Here is a 15,718-nt window from a genome sequence, read left to right as displayed (position 1 = left end):
CACTTGGTATAACCTTCCAGCTGACAAGAGCCACTGGTAATTACTCCTGCAGTGTTTTCCTCACTCAAGTGGGGACCATATGTCCCAGATTGCCTATTAGGATGGCAAGTGACACAGCAACAAAAGCCTGACTAAGGACAGGAAAACCCCGCCAGGAGAGCCATTGTGCTGCCATAAAAGGAAATTATGTTTGCTCAGTGTTATTTGTTCTTTACAGGTCTCCATTGGTTGTTAATTATCACCGTGTTATCTATTCAGAAAAAGATTGCTTTGATAATTAACTCCACCATTTCTAGAAATTGAAGTTAAGTTGGCGATTCTATAATTTGCTAGGAGCCCCCCTCTTGCAAGATAATACCATTTCCTAGTGCAGTCGTCTTTGATTCAAAACATGCTGCTGCCAACTCAAAAGGAATTCAGCATTTAACAGAAACAACTTTCCTCCTAAAGAATTTCAGCAGTGTATCAGATTGGCAACAATCTTCCTATACTGAACCATGTAAGTAATGCACCCTCATACCATGGTGAAAATTAGTATTTCGCTTATATAACATAGGGAGAACACTGGGCTCCTGAATCCCACTATGGAAAGCCACAGACTAATAAGCCAGACATATGCAGAACTTGAGGGAAAACAATATAAATACAACACAGTCACAAAAAAATCTTGTGATTAACTAATTCAAACTGCTTTTCTCTAAGTCGGACAGAGATATTGCTATCTTTTTACCCAGGAATATTTTAAAGCCATCTCAGATCACCATTACCATGTTTTTTTCTTCAATTAAATGCGTACCATGTCCTATTTAGAGATGGACCTTCACCAAAACACTCAATCTGCATATTCGTTATAGGCCAGATATACATTTGCAAGCAATTTGTGCCTTTTTAAAGAGCCACCCCAAAAAGACCAGTCTGAAAATATCCCAGCAGATTCAAATTCAAAATCCAGGTTTTTTTAGACCCATCTGTATTGTTTTTGTTACATACTGTTGTATTTTAGTTACATACCACCAGCATATCACTAAAAATCAGACAACCTCAGAATTCAAACCCAAATCCAGTTAGCAAAAAAACATCTTTTATTTAAGAAAGTCAAACCAAACACTTGGATATAAACGCATCCCAGGAGATTTGAATTCCAGATCCAGGTCAGTTTAGGCCCATCTCTTCTAATGCATTTATGCATCATTCATGGATTCACAGCACTGACGTTAAGCGTACTGGAAGGGTTCAAGGGCCTGCTTACCATGTTGACCATGTTGTAGCAAGGGAACTAGATCCAGCAGTGTCACCAGTGTCACGTAAAGTCCTTGATAGTCCAAAGATGGGTAGTCTGATAACTGAGCATCACGACTTTGCTGGCCACGTTCAGATGGAGCATCTCGCAGGACGCTGTAAAGGAGGGAGCGAGTAACAGTAGGGTTGATGGAACTGACCTGTGGTCTTAGAGATGGGGTGAGTGGGAATGGCACAGGAAAAAGACACATGGTCATGGGCACTGTCAAATTGGAGGCATCTTGATTCTCCTTCTTCCCTGTGCGGGACAAAATGCTGTTGGGGGGACAAAGAAAAAAAAGAGACAACAAAGACACAAAGAACAGCACATTACATTGAAATGACACTATAAAACAAATAATAAAACACCAGATACATCCCACATAAGATGCAATCGCTACCGAAACCAGTGTGTCTACAAATCTAGCAACCATTCACTTTCATGCTTCAAGGTAAGAGAATTAAAAATTGTCATCTAGGAAAACTTCATTGCATCTCATGTGTTATCTGGTTCATAAGGAGCAAAAATATAAAAATGCATGTTTCAGTGCCCTACCCATGTTTCACAGTTAAGAAAAATTCTGAGAATTAAAAGTGTTTGCTATGGAAAAATAGCTGTGTCAAAATAGGCTGGTATTTTGCTCTGACATTTTGAGGATTTTGAGAAATTTATTTTTTCCCCCCTATAATCGTTTGAACCAACTGACTGAAAACATGCAAAATATAGGTGTGGCACTTGCAGAAACATGTTTTAGCAAAGAATAAACATGTGTGTTTGTTAAGATAGTCTTAAAAATCACATGTTTATTGCATTAAAATAATGTCTGTATGTATTTTATGATACTGTTTCATGACCACTCACTCAGTATCATTTGAGATAATGAAGTTTAAACAGGCACATGGATTTAGAAATAATATAATATTTCTAAAATGTTAACTAAACTACATTTGGAAAAGTTATAAAATAATATATAGTAGATGGTCTTTAGCATATGTTTGTGAGCTAATGATAATGGTTGTTTATGTGTGTTTTTAATTTTGCCCATGTTTAGGGAGGAAACATTTTACTTTATGAATACAAACACTCCTTGGGTAAATAGTTACTTTCAAAAATCTAAGGGCTAAGCAAGCAAGACCAATTATGTAACTGCAGATCAGACAGTATGTTACCATACATTCCTGCTGTTACTTACGTTATTATTCAACAAAACTCACTATAAACTAAAGGAGAGATAATTTCAAAAAATAAGAAGGATTTAGTGGGAATCAAAATAGAGGCTATACGTCAACCAGCTTGTTATGTTGTTTTAAGAATGTTGTAAACATGGTTATAAACATGTTAATCTAATTTATTAAAAAAAACCCACTATTTTAAATATAAATAAATTGTCACTTAAGCAGTGTTATATTTTAGTTATCAGGCAATTATAGGGTTAGTTCATAATCTTCATATGTGCCTATAAAATATAATACACCTTTTAAATATATTAAACCACACACAATGCTTTTATTTTTTAAAGCACGTTTTGCACCTCTCAGTGGTTGGGATTTCCAAAAGCAGTTGCTGTTGGTTTAACTCTGTTCCCAAAGTCAGTGTTCAAACTTATAAAAGACAAGTCAGCGGCATTAAAATTTCCAATGACTAATGAAGAGCAGAGTTATGTCAAGAGGGAGCGCTTCTGGAAACCTCTGTCCTCTTTAACAGTACAGAAATCCCTATCATATAATCACCTTAGCACAGATCTATCTTACCTCACAAATCAATGCAACAGTTCACACAAGTAAGCTAAACTCTTGCTAAGGTGCTTATAAGAGAAAGTGTCATTCATTTGCTATATATATAAAACACTTGTACAAGTACAGTTCTATGCCAAGTGGCTACTATCACATCACACTTGCAGTCAGAGATGACAGATATAGTCTATTTTAAGAAACTACAGACTTTTTCTTTTTTTCCTTTTTTATTGTGCCTTACATATTTGGCAGATTATTTTGATTTCTGTTACCCAATGTCCAGTACAAGAAACGTGGTGACTGTCATGACAGTGTTTATGAAATCGTATCAGAAAATCGCCTAAGATCTAGCATGACTTTAAAAACAAGTGATCAGAGTGGTGATTCGTTTTAATTTGCTTGATGTTCATTTGCCATACTTTGCAGCTCATGTTTAAAGATATGAAGGTACTAAATTCTATTCCTTCCCTGTCTACCAAGAGATGATACCAATTACCCATCCCTTTACTTGCCAACACATCACTTCGAGCATGCTTATTTCCAGAAAGGATATTACTCCATTAATTAATCCTTGCTTTGGAAAGTGTAAGGCAGTGATGGAGAACTTACACTATAGGCTTCCCTTCCTTTTAACACTGAGCTACGGCCCATCTATGGATTAGAGGCCAAAGCACAGCGTGTTGTATCTTGGTCGGGGCATCCTTCTGTTCACTTCAGGAACAGCAATGAGACCATATCTAAATTCCAGCTACAACCAGGCCAAATTTAGAAAAAAAAAAAACCCAACTTTCATACCCAGGCTTTTGCCTGACCCATGTGTTTTAAAAGCAATAAACAGAAGAGTCAAAACTAAAAATCTAGGAAGTCCCCTAAGACCAAGATACAATAATTGCAGTTTGCTCCTGTTTCTGTTCAAGTACTGAGAACTTGGAGTGTCTGCAGATCGTAACTCCATACGGAACTTGCTCCATGACAAGTGACAAAGCTACCAGGGCTTGTTTCAAGATTGGTACATCTTTGCTGCAAATCTATCCCAAAATTACTGCCTTCCAGGAAAGGTTTCCTAAAATGCCTACAAGAGAATTGCATCTCGCCAAGGCAGAAAAAGAAGCTTGACTATTAATTAGCCACTGGACATTTATAACTATTCATTATGTAAAACATTTTACTTAGAAATACATATGGAGAATTTTCTCCAAGAAAATATGAAAGAATGAGCTGTTCTGCAAGATGTTTATTAAGTCTTAGATCGTTCCTCAAATGAGGGAGAAAACACTGAAAATGAGCAGGGCATGAAACAAATTCATGCTGTAATGTAAAGAAATGCTTTTGCCCAAAGAGAAAATTAAGGAAGAACTAAATGAACCAATGTGCTATGCATTGTGTACGGTGATTTTATGTGATGTTTGTTCATAGAAATAAGGAATTTAATTTTTTCAGCCATTCAACATCTGTTCCCCCCACCCCTGAGCCTGTGATTGATTGAGGCTATGTACAGAGCAAAGGAGCAAATTAATCCCTTGTGCGATCCAACTATAGCTAGCCGAATAGACACCAGATATGAATGTGATCCAAAACAGTGGGCATGCCCCACTGAAAAGAACACAGTCAATGTGTCCATAACATAGAAAGGGAAAAAGTATAATAAACTGTAAAAGCTACACCTGTAAAACCCAATCATCATATGGAATTTCTCTGACTAATCACTATTCCTCCATTATTCCTTGGACTACATATGTTCATCAAGAAATGTTTATCCTAAAAAATTCAGCTGCAAAGAGAGTACACATCAAACTGGGAAATATTTTTTAAAGTGATTCTAAAATAGTAGATGATCACAAACGAACTATTCTGAAGACCAGATCCAAAATCTCCAGAAATCAATGGGCATTTTTGCTACTGTTTGATCAGTATTCTCTTAGCAGCCCAAATTCATTGCATATGCTCTGTCTCAAGCTAGAAAGATTATTCTCCACCATGTACTTCTACCATTGATGTTAAATCATGCACAATGGAGTCTCAGTGTAGGAGGCAGAAAGAAGACTCAGCATGCAAAATATTCAAAGAAATTTCTGAACACGCTCTTCAGAAAGGTTCTTAACCAGTCTGTTTAGTTTTAGGGTAAATCTTGCAGAGATCTGCACACAGTGGGTGGGAGTTTCCTTCTTTCCATCTGCCACACTAAATACAGGGTGTGTTTTGTTTTGCTTTTTTATCCAGCTTCTTTCTTAGTATCAGCAAGTGTATAAACTTACACTGGTTCAACCATAGCACTCAGGCTTTGACCCACAGCTCAAATTCCCCAGTTATGGGAATTCAGAATGTGGATTTGATCTTGCTGAGTATCAGAGCTCAGTCCACTTAAACTTAGATACAAGTTCTGGCTTCAATTTGTGGTGCCCTTTTAGCTCTTGAGGCTGATCAGATCCCAGCAGATGAAGGACAAAGCCATTTGTGTAGACCTGTGTATCAGATATGAGCATCACTTCTGCCCCATGCAGTTCAGCATTATCAACAAGAGGATTTTGGTTCAGTCCCATTCTGAACATGAAATAAAGAAATGGTGTTGCTCAACTGTGCAATTGCTGCCTCGCTTTCTTATCTGCTCTCATATTTGGTAAGTATAAAGCTTTTTCAGTAAGCCCAGAAACATCACTGCTCATGGAGTATGAAGAATTTGTCACACAGGACATGGCAGCTGTACTGCTTAGAAAGATGAAGACAACAGGGTGGTATAAAGACACTTTCTTTAAGCAGTAGACTCTAAATCCATCCTGTCCCAATGGACTTCTGCCCAAAAAGAAACGGATCTCATTATAGCACTTGGTAATTCAGAACCAAGTTCAACTTTCTCACTTTAACAGCTTAAAGGCCTACAGCATTTAAGCAGAGGCTGTTTCGTCATACAGAACCTTAATTAAATGTGATTTAAGTGTGTGTGTTGCGCAAATAATCCATCAGAACAGCCTGATGTGGGAACAGAGCCACATTTCAGACGTATTTTCAGTGACTCTTTGAACCTTTTTTTCCCCACTGCTGCAATATAATGAGACAAAATTTAATTTATTAATCTTAAAAAAAGCCCTACTGGTTCCCATAAGTTTCTTCAACACTCTAACTGATGAGGGAAACAAATTTCACAGTGGTTAAACAATTCTACTCTTGAAATTTTCAAAACAGGTTTTTAAGTCTGCAGTGAACAGGTGTTCCACTGATCATGACTATTTCTGTCTATGTATCTTTCCTTCTTATAAACAAGGTCAAGAATTTTGATACATCCCACCTGCTTTAAATGAATGTTAGAACGAACTACTGTCATTCTCTCAAGTTTAAATTCTTGCTTCTCAACTTATATACATCCTAGGGGTATGTGTACAAATATATGGGTTAATTGTATTTTGTAATGCTTCCTCATGAAATAAGGCTAACAAACAGCTCTATTTCCAAACTAGCTTCTGACAGCAGGGACAATCTTTCCATGTATAAATCAGGAAGCTATGCATAGAAATGCAGTTTTAACTGCATTTTCCTGGATGTGAAAACTAGCGCCAGCCAAAACCCGGGCAGACAAGATCACCTCTTCACTGTCAAAAGCCATTTTAAAAACAATTTGAAAATATGAATCCACTAGGTAGGACTGTGGAACGTCTGTCATTCCTAATTAAGTCTCACAATTTTTCATATCATATCATCAAAATGTATTCTGTAATCATATGGCACTTAGTACTATGTATTACTACTAAGTACTGGACTAAATCAAAACCCCAGGTCAGCACAATTCCAACCTGTTGTTGCCATCCAAATCCAGATCTGTACACAAACTTTTGTGTCTACTCGTATTGTTATAAGGGACTGAACCAGAACCCAAACCTGACAGCCAGCTGAACTATGGCACAGTAAGAACCTAGTTCTGCTCATCTGGCTCATTGCTGTAGGATCCTGAGGCACCAGGACTGTCAAGGAGGTCATGAGGATCCACATCTAAAACTCTACAGGTCACAAACTCCTTTCTTCACAAGTTCAGCATGTCTGCACATTCAGCTAAGACTTAGGAGGGCCGAGCAAATGTGTAATCAACCAAGTTTATTTTAGAATCAGCCACTCAATAAGCAGCTCAACTGGGCAAATTGGGCAACAGCCACTGAAGAGATTAATTCATACCACTCCTTTCTTAAATTATGCTCTGACTCTTTTTGGCTGAGCATTGACCCGTTAAATCTTGCAACCAATTCAAAGTCAATCAATATCCCCTACAATTCTCTAGCTCTTTTTTTCTTCAAGAGCGTTAGTTAAAACTTACCTCAATAACGTCTGAGAAAAGTATTTCAGAGTATTTGCAATGTCAGTTCCAGAGGGCACAGGGTAAATGTTGTGGAGAACCCGGTTGTGGTATTCCTGAAGGTAACGGATTTTAGAAGCAACTACATAAAAGACAAAAAACAAACACAAAAACTTTAGTTTAGTTTTTTTGCAGACTTTGACAGAATCACATCTGTTCCTACCATTTCTGATTATTTTTTTATTTAAGAACTAAACTGTAAAAACCAGAGAAGTCTCTACATTCCTTCTATTTTGACTGAATAAATTGAACACTCCAGCACAAGAATGCCAAGGGCAAGGCACAGAATGAATGCTTGCATCTGTATTAGACCAACTTAATGCTAGCAAATTAAAAAAACAACACCAATAAACAGAAAAAAACAACAACAACAACAAAAAAAACACAACCCTGCACTCCTTCTCTGTCTCTAAGGATCTCAAGATTCATTTATAATGAATGAGTCATTGGATCACAGGAGGTTCATGTGAGACAGATAAATATTTTTACAGCCAAAGCAGAGATATAAGCTAAGACAGAGAGAGCCTATGTGATTTACTTTAGGCCATATATTTACTTTATACAATGAACTAAAGATATGAAAAGAGCTGTACTGTTTATTTAAGTGTCTTAGGAACTCTGATCAAGCAGGTGAGGGGATTTCAAAGAGCAGCAGGAGCTCTACACCTTTACTGAAACCATTTTTCTGTTTGTTTTAGAAATAATAGTGGGTTTATTTTCTAATAGAGATCCTTGTTGAGTATTGGGAAAAAGTGATTACCCACCATAGCTGCAATGCCTTACATTGCCTATGTAGCACAAGACAGTCTCATGCAGAGATACCTGAGCACATTCTCAACTCTTTTTTTGCTCTGCTCAGACAGAGAGGGCATTGGCTGTGGCAGAGGGCTGCACGAGCTCAACTGCACTTCCAGCTACACTGCTCAGCAGTTGTTCATAGCATCACTCTGTGCAGACACAGCCTCAGTGAAAGCAGAGCTGGCTGGGAACTCTTAATCATGTTAAAAGTGCACCAAGACTGTGTAATAGGCAGTTAAAAGGGAAGATTCTTCTGAATGACTTCAGCCCTTGGGCATATGGATTATGACAGTCTTTCACTACACCAAGATATACCTTGTTCCCCTATGGGGCTCCTTCAGTGCAGAAGATAAATCGTGCTTCCCAAACAAGCAATTAGTCAATACTTTCTTTCATTCTCATTGTCAAATGGCATTTATTAAAGAATGAATACCATTAAGTCCTCCGCTGAACAGAAGGGCACTAACTTCCCAAGAGACATCCCTATGCCTCTCGCTGCTGCTGTATCTGAACATTTCATGAGCATTCTGATTTCTGTCTATATCATTGACAAGTTGAATGAGAAGGGGTGACATTGTATCCATATTACAGAAAAAGGCTGAAGGACAGACACCAAGAGCAAAGGGTCTGCAACTGCTGTTGGAGGCTCAGCTTGAGATACTGAGAGCCATTTTGCCAGAATAGATAGCAGTATGTACTGGACTTTCACGTCCAGTAAACAAGAGCATCTGTGAGTGTTCAGTCACACAACAAACGAGGTTTGACAATTTCAAGTCAGTTATCCGTAAAATGAGGAACACTCAAATAATCAAAGAACGCTGTTTGCTTGAATTGCATGACAAGAAACCCAGTCTTCCAGCACCCTCATCATGATCATCCTTCCTCCCGCTTCCTGCTGTACTGACCATACCCTCCCAATTTCTGCAGCAAGTGAAGCTTCTACAGACAAAAGTCTCCCCTCACGATATTACCCTGCTTCATCACAGGGAGAAAGCCCATCATAGGACTGGATAGGGCTGAAATCTATGGGAAAACAGGGAGTAAAAACGCAATTAGGGACACTGTCATAATGCATATGCAAAAGTAATAAACTAACGATGCAGAAGCAACTTTAATTGTATTTCCTCACTTTTAAGTGTTTTACTTCACAAATTTATTTTAAGGTGACGTTAATGGATAATTAAAATCAAGCACTACTTTTCTTCCCCCCAAAGAAGTGAAAACAGAAGTTCTGTCCCGTGGACTCAGATTGCCTCAATATAGCTAGGAGCAAGATCGGAGCCTTTCAGATCACCACATAGGCCCGTGGCATATGAACAGTGCTCTGCAGTAGGCTGTCCCTGTCTCTGTGAGACCAGCCGTAACTAGCTTCCTACACACCCCCAAAAACCACCAGGGTAGTAACATTTGGTCATGATGTGTTCCACTCCAGGTTACAGAAGTTTATTTTAGCAGTCCAAGACCAAAACCTGTTTTGCTCTCCTCGTCCCACACCTCATTCTTTCTGCCCACTACCTCAGTTTCAGTCCCAGATTTGCAGGTCAGTTTACCAGATTATTTAAAGATAGACACTTTTTGTTTGGTCGGGTTTTTTTACTGTCATGAAGACCCCTATAAAAACTAATCTAGATTAGGGTAGATTAAGAAAAGAATTACTTCATAAATGTATTTTGTGACGCTACTTTCTCTTGCTGGGGGGGGGAAAAAAAAAAAAAAAAAAAAAAAAAAAGAGTATAAAGCCAGGCATATTTGCAAAGAAAACAGACCACATTTCACAGTAGTCAACAAAGAACAGTTCACAGCAAGATGCATAGTTTACTGTGGCTGCCATGGCTTGCTGTCAGATATCTGTAAGTGAAATGGATTAACAAAATGCCAAAGATGATGTCAGAATTCAGGTCTAGATGTATTTCAGAGAACTGTCTGCCTCTCTACACTACTTGCTTTCAATAAAGGGTACAGGATATCTAGAATCACTTTTTTTTTTAAGATCTATTTATTTCTGTTAATCAGCATTGTCACGCAGTTGTATTAGCAAAATACCAAATCAGAAAACTTATTTAGAAAGCCTAAATAGTAACATTACCTTTAGGCTAAAGGTTTTAACCTCACCTTTCAGTTCTGTTTCCCAGAACACCGACAATTTCAGCACAGCCTCCGAGAACACAAAGAACCTTCTGAAGGAAAGCCCTAGTGCAAAACTTCGCCAGCTTTCAAGATACAGAAGTGTGTGAATGACCCAATTTTCTGAGCTTCTGAGCACCCAGAGATACATTTCAAAAAGTGATGTCACTCTGCAGAAGTACTTAGCCATTGTCATAGGGTCATCACATAAAACAAATTTAAAAAAGAAAAAAAAGAAAAAAGTTATTCCACAGTGCTTTACTGGTTACCTCTCTGGGATCTACACAGGCCTAACTAAACTCCCTAACCCCCTTGTAAGCATTGACTGAATCAAGAGTAAAACCATTTAGTCTTTAAAGATGGTCTTGGTTTCTCCACTGTCCTGGAGAAGAACAGAGTGGGCATCAGGCATTCCCAAGACATTACTTACCACAACTAAACAACAGTTACTGCTATTTAAGGTGAAAAAGAACTCATTTTCTTTGAATACAATAGAACACATCAGGCACGCCATGATGAGTCAAATGATGAAAGTCACTGTCAATACTGCTGGTATGAGATACGAGATGCATGCGGTCACAAAAAAGGGAGGCTTCTCAAGACGATTTCCCAGATTGCCACCATTTTACCTGTTGTTCATACAACCTGTCAAAGAGCTGTGGGGTGGCCACAGAATCATGTTTAGACCAGTGCCTCTTCTGTTCTGATCAGTCTGTTTCCTCATTTGTAGTGTTTTGCTGCTGTTCTTGGTAAATTGGGATTCATTATGACTTGTGACTTGACTCCTTCCCAAGACATTCTGGTTCTTGCCTGTCAGTCAATGAGGGCAGAAGCAACAACAGCAACAGTTGGGGTTTGAAGGTTTGCCTGATAGTGATGTATGCACATCAGTGTAATTCTTGTCGGAGTCCATCACCATTTGTCAAAAATTGCAGGTGAGGAAATCTTAAAGTTATGTAAAGACAAAGACATTTGGTAATGCCATAAGAACTAGTCGGAACAACCGTGGTAAACCAAATACATTCAGTAGGTTAGAACACACAGGATATATCCGTTAACCAAATACTCTACCCGGAGCATCACGAAAAAGAACATTAGGAGGAGGAAAGATCGGAAACACGGGCCCCAAGTAAATCTCAAAATAGAGAGCAACGGGGACATGGCAGGGCAAGATGCAGTGTCTTGAACAGTACAAAAGGATGAAAAGAAAAAACAGCCAAGGAGAAAATATGAAAGAGAAGCTCAAACAGAGCAGACCAAAAGCATTAAGAATGGAGGAACAGAGAAGGCAGACTAGAAAAGGAAGAAAATGCCAAAGGCAGTGTTGGGACAAAAGGCTGCAGAAATTCTTCTAGGCGCCAGTGTGAAAGAAGCATAATCAATGTATAAGTATCACAAGAAAGAAGAAACAATTACAGAACTCAGGTGGGGGGTGGGGAAGGCAGAAAGAACAGAACAGTACAGATCCGAACATTGCACACTTCAGGGCTGCTGCACAGTCAGAACATTGTGTCTCTATGAGGCCAGAAGTGCATCCCTACAGCAATAAATTAGTATCCACATAATACTTTAATAGCAACATCATCCATCACTGTAAATAAGCAGTAAACCCTAAAGGAAAAAAATACAAGTATTATTTTCATTAGATCAGTTCAGCACAGGCATATATAAATACAAGGATCCTTCCCAGTGACCTGGAGGAAAGAGACAGCAAGTCTCAGCACATGAAGTGTCAGATCACATCATGTCATCATAACAAACATCAATCCAATCTACTGGTCACAGACTGCCTGGCTCACAACCATGACACTGTATCAGGAAAAAAAGCAGCTTTGATATGGGCGACAAGCTCCACGACCTTGGTAATTTTCTTCTAGCCTCCCACCTGGGCTCTTGCAGACACAGCAGTTGTTATCAGCAGTGACAACAGTGGGGAACACTAGCATGGCCCAGCCGCTGACGTCCCAACCACCATGTCATCTGATCTTGCTCCGATCCGATCCAGCCGACGTGGCGGTTAAAACGCCGGTGGCTGCGAGGAGGCAGGCTAGGCCCCGGGCAGGGGTGTCAGCGCCTGGGGGCTCCTGCTGGGAGCCTCTGCGGGCTGTGGCAGGCAGCGTGTAGGCAAGACAGTAACGCCCAGCCTACCTTCACTCAAAAGGTGAGCAGCATGGGCAAGAATGGCAGCACACCTCCCTTCTTTATCTCACAGCAAGACCACCTTCAAGATGGCAACGCATGGGTCACCTCTGGTCTCTACAGTCGGATCTCCAGCTCTCAGGTGGGTACCTCCTGTGCGACAGGGCACAGCACCGGCAGACGAGGCAGGCTGGACCCTCACGCCGGGGGGGCGAGGGCCAAGCCGGCGGTCTCCGTCTTAACTCACATGCCCTGATCCCTCATTTCATCCCCTCAGGGCCCCGGCGCCGCCTTTGCACAAGCACGCCGCCTCTCCAGAAGGGCCACCGCGCCAGCGGGAGACGGCCCCGAGGCGGGAGGTGCCCCGAGGGCCGCCGCCGCCAAGCGCTCGGCGGCGGCTGAGACAGAAAGAGCCAGAATGCGGGCAGCCCCCCCTCCGCTTGCACTAGCTGCTATGCGGACGCCACACAACGCCGGGAGGCCGGCCGGCGCTACCCCGCCGGGGCGACTGACAGCCGGCAGCCAGGCAGCGCCATCGGCGGGAAGGCGCCTCCGGCCGCCCGCCCCCCGCTCCCCTCGGACAGGCCCCGGCCCGCGGCGCCCGGCCCCGCCACTCACACTGCTCCGCCTTGGTGGACATGCTGCCGCCCACGCTCTGCCCCTCAGCCGCCGCCGAGCGCCTGCCCCCGGCCGCGGTGAAGGCGACGGCGACCGCTTCGCCTCAGCGCCGGTGCCGCTGCCGCAGGGCTGCGGGCCGGGGAGCGGCGGGCGGGCGGGGCTGGGCGGGAACGGACTCTTAAAGGGAAAGCGCGTCTGGCGCCCAGGGCCGGCTGCGGAGCGGGGGCGGCCTCCCAAGGGATAAGGCGGCGGCGGCGGCAGGCCCGCTCGCCCGCCCGCCCCCGGCAGCCCTGAAGCACCCGCCCCAGGCCGGGACGTTATCCCGCTGAAGCACCGCGCTTGCCGCAGCGCTGGGCCGGCAGCTACCGGGCCGGAAGATTTTGACGGCCTCCCCCCGCCCCGCCCCGGCCCCCGGCGGTGCCGCCCGGGGCTTCGAGGGTGTTTGGGGCTGCCGAGGGGGCCGGCGGTGCGCGGCCCCGGCCGCCGCCCTGCCGCTGCAGGGGTTTGCGAGAGGGGGAGCACTGAGCTGGGTCAGCGATGGTGGCAGTCCTGTCAGGGGCTGTTCGTGGGCTGTGTCTGTACACTCCGTTCTATTCTTTGCTTGAAACAGGAATGTTGTTTCTTTCACTGCTTCTCCCCTCGGCCCCCTGGGCTCCCGCTGTGCACCTCAGCCAGGTGCCTCGGGCCGAGTATCCGCGCTTGTTGCTGTGGTGTGCCAAGCGCCTCCGGGATGGGCCTGCCCTTACCTGCCCTTCCCCGGGGAGCGGAGGGCTGAGCCCAGCCCTAACGTCCCCTCTCTGTCACCAGTTCCCAGCTATGGTTACTGCCCCAGGCGCCGTCGGACAAAAGCGGGATGGAAAGACCAGTCGTGGTGGGAGTACAGTAATAAAAACATAATTTAAGTCGCTATTCATTTTCTCCAAGAGAAATTGTTTCACCACTATGTGCCCTGCCAGCTTCCCCAGCATCCTGCCCTGGCCTTACCAGGTCTCAGAAATGAACAGCTAGCTATGAGTCTCTTCTCTGAAACTTTCCACAATGGGTTTTCACATCCTCACGCTTCTGAGAATGGTATGTGGAAGCAGTAGTATTTCATCAGCCAGGGCATGGGAGCCTTGATGTTTATAGATAAAAAGCCAGTTGCAACACACTCTCCTCAAAAGGCTGGGCTGCGTTAGATGAGTAGGCCTGCGGCAGCCAGAGACAGCCGTGCTGTGGAGGTGGAGGAAAATAGGTATGGTTTATTATTCATCATGCAAGGTAGTGCATCCAAATTACTGCTGCCCTGATTTGGGGATGATGCACATTCCATGCGGGGAACTGCGGTGACGGGGCAGATGCTGTTCACTGGCATTTAACAGGTTGGCTTTTTCTCTCAAAGCAATCTTCTAAAAATACTGAATGCGCAATGTTTCTCCAACACCACTTAATTAGGTCCAAAATAGAGCTCTTAATGCATTTCCTTGAGGCAATAGTTCTTTCCACACTGCTTGCCAGCCCCAAAGAGAGAGAGGAGCCAACTTAAACCACTACCACTGGCTAGCAGAACAAGCTGAAATTACTATAGTGGGACTGATCAGCAACTGAAAGGCATGAGTTAACTGGGAGAGGAGTCGCCTCCATTTCCTTGAGCAGTACTTCACAAAAGCAAAGAGCACTGCCCCATTCCCATATGTGATTTGCTCCTTCTTCCTGTTGGGCTCGCTGCAAGATCCCGTAGGTTGCTGCCTGAACATTTAAGTTTACTCTTTTACATTTAAACATTTAAGAGTAAACATTTAAGTTTATTCTTTTATTAGAAACTGACATGTGCTATCCGATCCTACGGAAGTCAGTGAGAGTTTTTCTATTTATTTAATTTAATGAAGTGCCCAGGGATGTCATGTGGTGCTACAAGCCCCACTTCCCCCAACCCTAGGTCTCACAACATAGAACATAAGTGACAAAAATACAGACAAATGGCTTTCAGACCTCACTGAAATAAGCTGTTGAAGGCAGGTCTCGTCTTTATCTTGAATTTCTGTCTGTTGATGCAACAAATCAGTCTGAACTGCTTTATTGCTCATTACAGAACACTAGGGAACTGTGCACTGAGAGGAACTGAGCTCCCATAGGTATCCTTTAAAATATACCAAGTGCTCACATATTGCAGTGGTGAGTCTACTAAAAACACTCAGGTTGATAAAGCAGGAATACACTGGGAAAATATGAATTTCATTTCTCAGGTAAAATTTCTTCTTTGGTTTAAGTGCTTGAAAATTGCAGCTATGCCTGCATTTACTGAACAAGGTCCTATGCAGTTCAGCATGTAATTCAGGTATATAGAAAGCAATTTATTGATTATGAATCCTTCTGCATGCCTGAACAATGCCTGAACCCCAAATAAATCCTGATACAAGTCATCTGTTATTTGGTCAAACAATCAGATAGATTTGCCGAGTTTGTTAATACAAGTACAGAGGCTCGTGCTTTAAATTGTGAACAAATGTCATAAAGGAGCAAATACAGGAACATGGCACTCTGGGATTAATTTCTCAAGTCTCTGTGCTGAATAGAAGTCACCATTTCTCAGCAAGAGCCTCATGAATTCGCCAAATAAAATGGGTACAGTGCTCCACTGGAAACATATTTAAGCGGCTAAGGTTTATGTCCATATGCTTTTTACCTCTGCATGCACTCAGTTAAGAG

At 42.4% G+C, this 15,718-nt stretch overlaps 1 protein-coding gene across 14 annotated transcripts in view; it reads right to left on the bottom strand.

Moving 5' to 3' along the window:
• Nucleotides 1–13,171, bottom strand: part of UNC79 (unc-79 subunit of NALCN channel complex) — a 116,337-nt gene extending 103,166 nt beyond the window's left edge. For 8 of the 14 annotated variants that reach the window (XM_087747573.1, XM_087747575.1, XM_087747576.1 and 5 more), the window contains exons 1-3: nt 10,262–12,727; nt 7,313–7,433; nt 1,250–1,554 (exon numbers count right to left, since the gene is read on the bottom strand). In XM_087747573.1, the coding sequence (XP_087603699.1) occupies nt 1,250–1,554; nt 7,313–7,433; nt 10,262–10,469 (634 nt within the window). In that variant the 5' untranslated portion in view covers nt 10,470–12,727. Of the gene's footprint in view, nt 1–1,249; nt 1,555–7,312; nt 7,434–10,261; nt 12,728–13,030 lie in introns of those variants that run through there. The other 6 variants (XM_087747580.1, XM_087747581.1, XM_087747586.1 and 3 more) reach the window with 4 other exon arrangements.
• Nucleotides 13,172–15,718: the final 2,547 nt, after the last annotated feature.

Source organism: Nipponia nippon, unplaced genomic scaffold (genome assembly GCF_047370975.1).
Source record: "Nipponia nippon isolate SJK-2023a ecotype South Korea unplaced genomic scaffold, ASM4737097v1 scaffold_11, whole genome shotgun sequence".
NCBI lineage: Eukaryota > Metazoa > Chordata > Aves > Pelecaniformes > Threskiornithidae > Nipponia > Nipponia nippon.
Note: the sequence above shows the minus strand (reverse complement) of the source record. Positions and strands in the feature narration are given on the sequence as shown.